At 38.0% G+C, this 11,349-nt stretch overlaps 1 protein-coding gene across 13 annotated transcripts in view; it reads left to right on the forward strand.

The window, feature by feature from the left end:
- Positions 1-11,105, forward strand: part of DLGAP2 (DLG associated protein 2) — a 432,244-nt gene extending 421,139 nt beyond the window's left edge. For 11 of the 13 annotated variants that reach the window (XM_088530583.1, XM_088530593.1, XM_088530590.1 and 8 more), the window contains 3 exons: positions 376-467; positions 4,704-4,856; positions 7,175-11,105. In XM_088530583.1, coding sequence (XP_088386709.1) covers positions 376-467; positions 4,704-4,856; positions 7,175-7,444 — 515 coding nt within the window. In that variant the 3' untranslated portion in view covers positions 7,445-11,105. The remainder of the gene's footprint in view (positions 1-375; positions 468-4,703; positions 4,857-7,174) is intronic. The other 2 variants (XM_088530594.1, XM_088530582.1) reach the window with 1 other exon arrangement.
- The last annotated feature ends 244 nt before the right edge of the window (positions 11,106-11,349 follow it).

Raw genomic sequence — 11,349 nt, forward strand, 5'->3', positions numbered from 1 at the left:
ATTTGTTTTGGTCATTTAGTTTGGACTTTAAGATTGCTCTCAGAAATACATGTATAAATGCTCATTTCGGCTAGGCGTGTGTATATCTTTATATAGAGAGATATGTATCTCTCTAATTTCTTAAGCAAGATAGGCTTTTGTTCTGAGTTATTAATATATCATTTATTATGGCCAAAGGATAAAGTGCCACAGAGCCTTCCTATATATGTAACTTCCTTATTTTTTTAAGATATATCTGATCTAAGAAAGCATAAATGAATATTTACTTCTTTTATAAAAGAAGCTGGCATTCCATACCTGGAATTCAGCTATGTGTTTTGTTCAGCTGCCATTTTGCATTTACACGCACTAGTAATAACCTGTCTGTGCGCTCAGTCCTAGGTAAGATCCGAAGTGCTGTTGGAAGTGCTCAACTCCTCATGTCTCAGAAATTCCAGCAATTTTATTGGCTCTGTCAGCAAAATCTGGTAAGTCACCGTCTCTGGCCACTCCTGAAGAGTTTAAAGTTCATACCCAAGCATTCCACAAAACATAAGTTTAAATTTTAGAAAATAACATTTTAATTCAAAGTGAACAACAACAACAATGGAGGTGTAATGTATCCAAAATCTGAATGTCATTTTCATGTCTCAATTTTGTCTTACTTCCCTTTTTTTTTAACTTTAAGTGTAGTGTTAGGACAGCTTCTATCCAAGCAAACTTGTAATTTCAGTTTAAGTGTGTTTTATCTTTTTGTTTTTGCTGTATTAGTTAAAGAAAAATATAAGGAAACAAATGTAAGTTTTCTGAAACATAATATTATCGCTCACTTTTGTAACATACTGGAATAGCAACTATCATTCTTGTAAGACTGGAGCAATTTCTCAAATTACAGTAAGTGGAGAATAGTATGGTATGCAATCCAGTTTTCTGTCTCCCTGAAAATAGGACTGATCTTGGAAATGGGAGTATACATAGTGTTCATAAAATTGAGTTTCATAATCTATATTGCCAATTATATATAAGACATCCTAGGGCTAAAGGAACAGATGCAGTATATTCCTCTTAAGAGTTACTGCTGCTGTTCTGAAAGGTCATTAGAGACTAATTCAATTCTAAATGTTATCTTCATTAAAATGACAGTAGTCCTCGGTGACAGGAAAATTGTGTCATGGTGCTACTAATCAATAGAAGAATTGATTAGGCTAGTGGTAGAACATCTCCGTTCTTTGGCTGACTTTAAGATGAAGTATAACTTTTATCTTTTGACTGTCTCTACACCTCCTATTAACAGTGCTGAATTCTGTTGCATGACTAACAGCAGACGTGACCTGTATGTCTGGTTAGATACATTTCCTTATTTGTTAGCATTTCCCTCATGCCTCTGAGGAGACTGATTTGTTACATTTCATCCATCTAGAATTCCTGAAATTGTAATCAAATATTACTGAGAAAGGCATGCCAGAAATGTTCTACTGTCTGATAGGAAATGATAAGATATATGGTCCTCATTAGGAAAGAATTCCATTATCCACTTCAAAAGCTTTGTCAGTGCAAGAAGTTTTATAGCGATTACAGAATAACTGAAGAAATAAACAAAGTCCGTCAAGCCGGAGATGCCCATGTTTGTAATATCAAATATATCATGTGTACTGTCATTTATTTGTTTGGTGGTGAAAGAAGGAAATCTTCATTAATGTGTACAAGTTGCTGCAGATTTCGAAGTGCCCTCCATTAGCTGATTGATTAAGCTATGCAAACTGAGATTTGGAGAGCCTAGCCTCCATTCCACTTCATTTATCTTCAAGTGGGTCCAGCACTTGTGTTCGAGAGCATTGCTGTAATAACAAGCGCAGCCATCGGCTATTTAGAAAAATTCATTGCTGCAAAAGCAATAGGAACACAAGGGAGAAATCCACAGCTTTGCAGGGAAGGTGACCAAAGAACTGCCAAGATTTATTTCGCTCGTCCTTATTCGTATAATAAACCTTTGAACTCCATAAAAGCAGCTTTATCCCATTCTTAGAATTTAGGCTCTGAATATTCCTCAGCCTTATTAATGTCAAACCAGCAACAGAAGCCACAGAAAGCAGCAACGGCAAAATGGGGCTTTTAGCTCATTCATGTTTTGTGGCTTTCCTTCTTATGCTTAATTACAGGGTTTGTTGCTAAATATTCACTAAACACATATCTACAGCAGGCAATCCATATGCTCCTAATGCAGCCTCTCTGTACCCAGTGGGAGCTCGGCCAGTTACCAGGCAGTTACTGCATTCCCCTCCCAAAAAACATGCATGGGACACAACACAGCACTTCCCTGAAGCAAGAATAAGCAGGACAGAAAATAACAGTGATCTCCTTAGCCAGTTCAAAATGCAGCAAGGGTTCGGGACGATGGATGTAGCTACTCAACTGGAGTTTAACCAGGGAATTCACCTATCGCCCCTAGACTTCTGAAAAGGGTTGTGGGAATTTTATGGAGCGCATTTCATTGTGCTCTTGGCTTAGATCTCTTACTGAAGGCTCTCAGTCAGGCTAAATTCAGAATACTGTCAGCTTCAGAGAAGTTTTTCTGAGAATCTGGCCTGGTGTCTCCTACAGTAGAGGGCTCCAACTAACTGCTAGAAAAAAAAAATCACTGGTTAATAACTACTTCCTGCTGAATTATTCACATTATCTCTTGTAACGGCCTATTTTTTCTTTGAAGTGTCCTCCTCCATACTGTAGTCAGCACAGATCCTGCTTGGCTCGTGTGAGATCATCACTCACTATGTCATGGTTGTAGGCAAAAAGAGCGACGTGTCAGCGAGGCACTTTCTGGTTTTGCTCTAGGCTTCCTTTGGAAGGAAGGCTGAAAAGCTGAATTCCAAATATATGAGCAGATTCTGAAAAGAGCCTGATTTAAGCCCATCTTTTCAAAATTTAGCTTTAAAAGTAATCATTTTTGCTAGTGTTCAGCACTGTGACTGTGGCCATCGATAGATAAGCGATAGCAGCAGGAGGCAGCCCTCTTGTGTCCAGATAATGTAAGACACAGACCTGGCTGGAGCTGTGCTCTCCTCAAACAGGGACCAGCAGAGCACGGAAGGGTACGGAAGAGCCATTACCCTGAATTCAGAAGGGAACTGCATTTCAATGAGTGGCATCCTTTTATGGATCTTTAGGGGAAACTGGGGAGAGGAACTGATTATACCATTCTGGAGAGAACAGCTTGCGATACAAGATATATTGCTGTGGGTCTCTCTCCCGACAAGTTTCAAAGAGGGTGTTAGTTCTGGAAGCCCAAGATACTGACCTCTGTAGGGTAACTAATGCCACTGGCCTGGGCTTTAAATGGCTTTGGAGTACGCTGAGATGAACCCAGTTTACTCATTTTAAGTGAATAGAAACCTGGAGTTTTACCATGTTTCCTGGAAGTTTGTAACAGTCTACTTGGGAAATTCTGTTAAGTCCCCAAAGGTCACTATGAAAAGAAAATACTCTTCTAGCAAAGTAGGACTTCCAAGTAGATAGGCGTTTAGGCTGTTGTTCTTGGCCTAGATTCCCAAAGGAATGGGCAAAGGAATTACACATGGCTGGCATTATATGTTGTCATGCCTGCATTCAGGCACTTGGCTCCCACAGTGCAAACTCTTTCAGGCAGCAATTCCTTGTGCAAGACACCTAGGAATGTGGACTGCAAGGGCAGAATTCAGTAGAAATACTGATTTGCCTCTCTCTCAGATTTATGTGTGGCTGTGGTTCACTACTGAAAGTCCTTTGTCTCCTAAATTCCTAAAAAATGGAGCACAGAACCTTGCTACAGTGTTCGTTTGTTATATAATAAAATAATCATCACAGCTGTTGCCCAAGATGGGGAGATATTGGCCTGAGTGGCTTCATCTCCATTTCTATCATAGACCATCTTAACTATTTCTTCCTGCCCTAGAAGGGAAGAAACCTTTTCCCATGATCTTGACAGATGGGATATTTCATTAAAGTGGCCAAGCTATTGTCTTGAGCTAGAACTAATGTCTGTGATACAAAGGGTTAAGAGTCCGTATAATTCTCCCTTGATGGAATTTTTACTTTGTGCTGTGCAGATTAACAGACAAATGAAGGGTAGCTTTCCTAAATTGCTACTGTTAATATTTGCTCCATTAAGTCTTTTGCACATAGTGCCACCTAATTGCAATATCTAGTCATAGAACCTGAGCATGATGTGACCTCATGGAAGACAAAAATCCAGCATTCTGTAATTAAAACTTTATGCCTTACACACAAGCTTGAAAACCCAAGAAAATATTAACATTGGATTTGGCATAAACTGGCAAATACTTTTTGGCATTATTTCTTCTTCTATGCAGCTATCTTGTATATAATTTTTAACCAGAAAGACTTCGTGCTGGCTAGGAAACAGAGCACGTTCCCCTTCCCTATAATAATCAGCAGACATAGGCCACCAGCTTGCTACATTTTAAAAATGCAGGGCAGCCCAGCATATGGTGTTAAGGAACTTCCCATGCCGCAGGGGTTTGGAAAGGCTAGCATATGAAATCTAACTCATTTATATTTGGGCTGTGTAGGAGGCACAAGCTTCCAGTCATAGCTCCCAGCTGTAAAACGCGTGTGAGCCTTAGCATGGTGCAGCACTCTAATCCGCTGCAGTGCCTTTCCTGCCTCAAAGCACTTTGTTTAAAGTCTCGTGGTCTATTCATATTTTCTCTTCTGTGTGTGTGTGGCAGGACCCGAGTGCCATGCCGAGACCAACTTCCCAGGACCTAGCAGGATTCTGGGACTTATTGCAGCTCTCGATTGAAGACGTCAGCATGAAGTTCGATGAACTGCACCAGTTGAAACTCAATGAATGGAAAATAATAGAATCACCTGAAAGGAAGGTAAGCAGACCATGGACAGTACCATTTGCTTTCCATTTGTAGTTCTGTAGTCTCCCTGTGTTAAATCCAGTAGTAAAACATGATAGGCTTCCAGCCCTAAGACAGAAAAAAATAAAGGGCAATGTGCCATCAGATGTAACAAATGCAATGGACTTTGCCAAGTCCTGTCAATGTGCTCCCTAAGCACTTTTCCTTCAAATTAATTTGAATTCAAATAATAAAGGCCAGAATTGAAATCTGTTCCGATTAATTCAGATTGAGGAGAATAACCTGATAATTCAACTACAGTTCACTCCAGCCTGCTGCCACTTTTGGGGCAGTTTAAAGCTGGACACTAAGTCTTTAATCCTGCCTGCAAGAAATAGCTGGTATTAGAGCAGGAGTAAAATAAAAACATGTGACAAAACATTGGGTAGCTCAAAAAATAAGCTTGGCCTGTGAAAGTTTGTTGGACAAGGGATACTTCTGGCAGGCACCCTTCTGCCTGAACCCTGCCTTCACCTCTGCACTGCAGCTGCACAGGCCAGGCCATGACACTTGAAACACAGGTGGAAAATTGTCCACAAATCAGTGTAATTCTGTAAGTGCCCTTCCCCTTCCTAGAGCTGTGTTCCTCCCTTAATTATCACACTGCCCTTGCTGATTATTGTATCAGTAAAATGAAGACAGCATTTGTTTTGAGTCAGTAGTGTTGGTCTCGAGTGGATACTTGTCTGTTTTGGGAGGAATTAGGAGGCAACTTGACAACTCTTTCATTCCTGCATGCTCCTTTCGGATTTTAATTTTCAGCCACTGGTTGGCAAGTGGTGAGTTTGGAGCTCTTGCTGACTGGTGACAACTGGAAATAAGAAATTATTACAATGACAGGAACAGTGATGCTCCCCAGAGAAAAATAAAGAAAAGTTGAAAGATAGGAGAGGAGGGATGGGGAAAAGGGAATAGAACCATTATGTTCTTGGCTGAAAATAGCAAATAGGAAATATTGACAGGAAGAGCAAACTCTCATGGAGTGAAATGTATCTCATCTTAGCCTGCTGTGCTCTTACCATTAAGTCAAGGGTGTAGAACTGTGTTGTCATATACCTTTTTATTCTAGTCTTTGCTAAACTATTTTGCTAGTAGATTCAGAATTACTTTCAAAACAAAAACCCAAGACAATAAAAATTCTACAAGCCGTAGGCCCTTCAGTATTATTTTTTATCATCTATAACCTCTAGTGGGTCTGATTAATTGCATTCTCCAAAACTAGCACCCCATAACCTTCCCTATTTCTGTCATTTAGAATGTCCACTTGCAGAAAGTAATGTGCTAGTAAACATGAAGTTGTGGAATCCTCATCTTTGGAGATAGCTCAGTCAAATATTAAATATGACTTCAAACAACCTGCTTTAACTTCAAATTTGGACCTGATTTCAAGGAAGGTTGTATAAGATCATCTCTGGAGGTCCTTTCCATGCTAAATTACTGCATAATTCTATGATCCTAAAAATCTTCCTAAGGTCCTTATATGATATTTCACTATTTCTGAGTTGGAGAAAATGGAGGAAAATACTAATTTTTTATTTCAGAACAATTCTCAATTTAAAACTTGCAGAAGTTATTTATAGCTTGTTTGGCACTGTAACATATTGGCTCTTACCTTATAGTCTGATAGTTCTTCAATATGATTTTCTTAAATATAGTCTAGGCTTGCAAGTTCTTAGCCCCATTTCTTCCTCCTGGAGGTGTTTGCACGTTTCCGTTTAGCAATTCAGAGAGGAAACTAAACTAATAGGCAAGTTCCTAGCCCCATGTTTTCCTCTTGGTTGGTGTTTGCGTGTTTCCATTTAGCAATTCAGAGAGGAAGCTAAACTAATAGACAAGTATACACAGCTGCTATCTCATATCCAGCTGAGACTAAATTCAGTATGATTAATTTAATTAAAAATCCTGTCCTACTAATCTTAGACAGTCTTTTCACTTGATCAGACCACACAGATGCACTGAGACCTTATTGGCAAGTCAGTGTGCATTTCTGTTCTTAATGAATGTAATAATGTGTCAGCTTCTATTAAATGGATTCACATAAAAATGAGGTACGCAGACTGCATGTGTAGGATATCTGCAAAGAGAGTAAAGGGGAGTCTTTGTAAAGCACAGGGCTACAGAAACACAGTCCACTTGAATTTGCAATGACTGCTGAAATAACAAGTTTTCAGCAGTGTCCCTAGAATGGAAAGTGACTCATATACTCCATTAATCAGCTGATTTTAGAGTGCAAGTGGAACATGCCTGATGTAACTAGTGTTTTTCACGTCTCTAATTTGCACATTCTGCAGATGGTATTTTCCACGCGCAGTTCACTTCTCAATTTCAATGCCCTGTTGCAGGAAGAAAGAAAGGTTCCTCCTCCTGTACCAAAGAAGCCCCCAAAAGGAAAATTCCCTATCACAAGAGAAAAATCTCTGGACCTACCCGACAGACAGCGACAAGAGGCTAGAAGACGGCTCATGGCTGCTAAGAGAGCAGCCTCTTTCCGGCAGAATTCAGCCACAGAGCGTGCAGACAGCATTGAGATCTATATCCCAGAGGCTCAAACCCGGCTTTAAAGACAGAATGCTGCAGAGTTTCTTTTTTAAACAAAATGCTTGTACAGTTTGTCACTTACCTGGTAATTTTTGTCTCATTCTCTCCACTAAATATGCCCTCGCTGTTGTGTTCTTTGTGCCATAAGCACAGTGGAATGCTTTTGATTTCCTCAGAATTTGCTGAGCTCACTGCAAGAACAACTTCTTTTGTATTTATTGTCTGACTTACAATCAGCTACAATGGATAGGGCTTGTTGAGACCTGACTTATCCAATATATTCTCAGAGGACAACAAGAAACACCTCTTGAGATGGAACCCAGCTTACTTTTTTGTTATTTATATTTTTATAAAATGTGTGATAATTAGGGATAAGAATAACAAACTATAAATGGGTGCATCTCACCATTCACTAGAGGCATTAGCTAATCCAAGTAGAAGGTGCTACAAATGTAAAGAGCAGGAAAGAAAGAACCCATTTATCTCTCTGACCTCCAGTTTGTTTTCCTTGAATCCAGCTAAAATATTTGCCCATGTGCTCTGCCACTCTACTCGTCTTTGTTACTGCAAAATAACATTAGGCCTCTCATGTCATGTCAAGTTTCTGGAGATGAACAGGGATATCCAGCCACTAAAACTCCAAAGTTCGTGAGAAACCAAGAAGCGTGCAAGCCTGGTGATGTTGGGAATGCCCAGTGAGAAACGTTTGCTGCTAGCAGTAGAACGACCTTCTGAAACCTAAGCAAAATGATGATGCAAGAGGACTTGAGTGATGGGTGAAAGGAAAATGGAAGCCTTAAAAGTTAGATCTTCTGTAGCAAGATGTGTAAAGAAAAAGTTATACTTACTCCTTCGGAACATTCATTGCATTTTTAACAGTTATTTTATGTGTTAACATTTATTTTATAAACCTCTCTTTTATTTCAAGAGCTGCGCTACATGTAATATTTCAAACTCTTCAAAATGTTATATCAATTGAGTTTCCAGGGTATCCTTGAGAAAAAAAAAAATCTTGCTTGTTTAAAATGCCAGTTGTGATGTTGTAACCAGTTTAAGAAATATGAATGTGAGTGGTAAGTATATCTAAGTTTAAATGGTTATGTTAAGGTAAAGGTGAACTGTGGTTTACAGTTGTATTTTTTTTAGAACTATTTTTCTATGCAGTATCAGTTATAGCAAGAATAAGCTTCTTGCTTGCTTCAGACATTAAAAAAAAAAAAAGAAAAAAGAAAAAAAAAAACACCTGAATCAAGAAATAAGTGATTTCCAGACATGGAATATACGGAAAATAATGTATTTTCAAGCCTCTCATTATCAGAAGAGAAAAGTGGTAATTACCACAGTCAAGAGGCTTTAATTTAAAATAAATTAAGATAGAATTATTCCACTTCACCTACCTTCCAGAGGCAACTGAGCATCCCTGCACTTAGAAGTCTTCAGGTGAAGACGCAATAAGTAACTCACAGACCCCAATTCCAAGGTTGTGAATACTCCTTTAGGTTAAAACCATGTCAACACAGTGAGACAGACAGTCCCAACTGATGTATTTCCTGTTTACCTGCTTTAACAAATGCAATGTACTTAGCCATAGGCAGAACAGCTATTTAATTATACTCTAGCACTTTGGTTCTTCACCTGACGAGCACTTTAAATCTGTGTCCCATGCATCCTGCAGCCTGACAGATGAGTGAAAATATGAGGTATCATAGGTTATGCAGATCTGACATTACTTCACATCTGAGGGTTTTTTCTTTTTCCTTCTCTTCTCTCTTTTTTCTTCTTTTTTTTTTCTACAGCGTGCAGTGTTAAGCATGAGTTCTATCCTTGGAGCATAGCTGAGAAACCATGTTTAGCTTCAAGATATGAATCTTTAGAGATGACGTTTTGAGAAGTTTCTGTGAGGAGAAAACCATGTAAATTGAGCCTGATAATCTGGTTTATACTTTACCAAATAGCCTTAAACTATATTTGGAAGCAAAAACCAAGACGAATGTATATCCTTCAAAAAATGCAAAAAAAAAAAAAATCCCTTAAATATTCTTCTATAAATGAAAGCATTTTATTTCCCCTTCCTGATGTTTTCAAGGCATTTTTTATTAAGGAAGGAGCTGAATCCTGGGTAGTGTACAATATTGATTCTACTTCCTATATTTGTTTTACTATTTAAAATACAAACGTATTTGCAGACATTGGCATCTTTAGACTTGAAAAGTGTTATCTTATTTAAAGTGGAGCTGCTAATTAGAAATATCCACATGAAACTAAAGCCAGTGTCTTTCCTCAATTTCGGAAGTTTGAAATAGACCAACACACATACAAACACCCCTATATATATATATTTATACACACATATATATTTTTATTTATTTATTTATTTATTTATGGCAGCTGATGTATTTTATCTAATTTCCCTGTATACTTCGAGGAGAAATCACACTTTCTTGCTTGCAAATCCCACCTGCAGTGGCAGATTATACAATTAAAACAAGTTGTGCTTGATCCTGACAGTGTTCAGACTTTGTAAAGACGAATTTTAAAGAAAAACAGATTACAGCTGATAAGCTTAAATCCCAGTTTATGTTACAATGCTGACTTAGAGCAGTCCACAAAAATCTTTAATTTTAGCATTATATTTTGAGAGATTTGTGATATTTTATAATTTGTTGGATGTTCTCAGGCTAAAGTAGGCTTGCAGGAATGACACCAACTCTTTATTTTAAATTTCCCATGTCATAATTTAAAAACGTTCAGTTGGATAGCTATGATTCTTGTTTGTTTCACCTTTGCTCACAAAAAAAAAATAATTAAAAGAAAACTAGATGCCTACTGAAAAATCTGATAATATGTTATCTGTGCATGTTACATTTTGAAGTGCAATATATTAAATTCTTGTGCAGGTAACATTCTATCATTAAAGGCAAATAACTTACTTATAGAAATCTACATACTGTACATCTGCTTAGCTTAGAAAAACAACATTATGTTTATCATACTTGTGTTGCAAATAAATCAAAGTCAGATCACTTCAGTTCCTGACATAAGAAACACAGCCCATGGTTTCTTAGTAAACACATAGACAGATCAATTGTAACCTGACCCACATCATAAAAATAAAATTCAAGTGCAAAACCAATACAGGCGGAGCGGAAATAAAGATAGAAAGTGGAATATTTTATTTAGAGATTTCATGCTGTACATTTACAAAGAGCAGCTGGATATAACAAAATATTCCTTCTTTAATCAAATGCTAATTGGACTAACATTTATTTTAAAAGATGAGAATTCTAGAAAGCCTCTGTTCATTTCTTCATTGCCTGTAGAACACAAGTATAGTAAACAGAATTATGAAAATTTCAATAAAGAAAAAGACCTGAATGGTAAAATCTTTGATATTTGCCATACTTATTTTTGCTTTGTATATTTTTTTGCTTTGATTTGAAAATTATTGTAAATTGGTGAAGCATGTTATGAAGTATTTTATTATTTCTTGTTGACTGGATCAGAACGGTCTTTGCCAGGGTGTAGTGACCAATATTGTTGTGCAGTTTAATACCAAAAAATTACGTTTTGTTTCATGCTTAAATCTTGTCACTTGCTAGATCTAAGATGGGTCAGGAGGGAATTAAAGCATGCATAGGAAGGGGTGTAGATTTCAAATACCTAAAACATTTCACACAGTGCAAATTCTTCGTTTTAGCATAAGCCAATCTCCTGCTGTATCAGTAAAGTACTGCTCGGGTTTTTACTTCCTTAGCACTGCTAATGCTCGAAAGTGAGGGAATCTTTGGAAAAGGACCGAATTTATGATGAAGTGATCCGAAGCCCTAAGCGATGTGCTGGGGTCCTGCGCTTGCAGGGCTCCTCCGCTCTGTGGGACACTGATGGCACGTGGGACCCCGGTGGCACGCGGGACCCCATCCCGGCCAGC

The sequence above is a fragment of the Tinamus guttatus genome, unplaced genomic scaffold, assembly GCF_059628265.1.
Source record: "Tinamus guttatus ecotype Peru unplaced genomic scaffold, ASM5962826v1 Tinamus_guttatus_pri_ptg000383l, whole genome shotgun sequence".
NCBI classification, from domain to species: Eukaryota; Metazoa; Chordata; class Aves; order Tinamiformes; family Tinamidae; genus Tinamus; species Tinamus guttatus.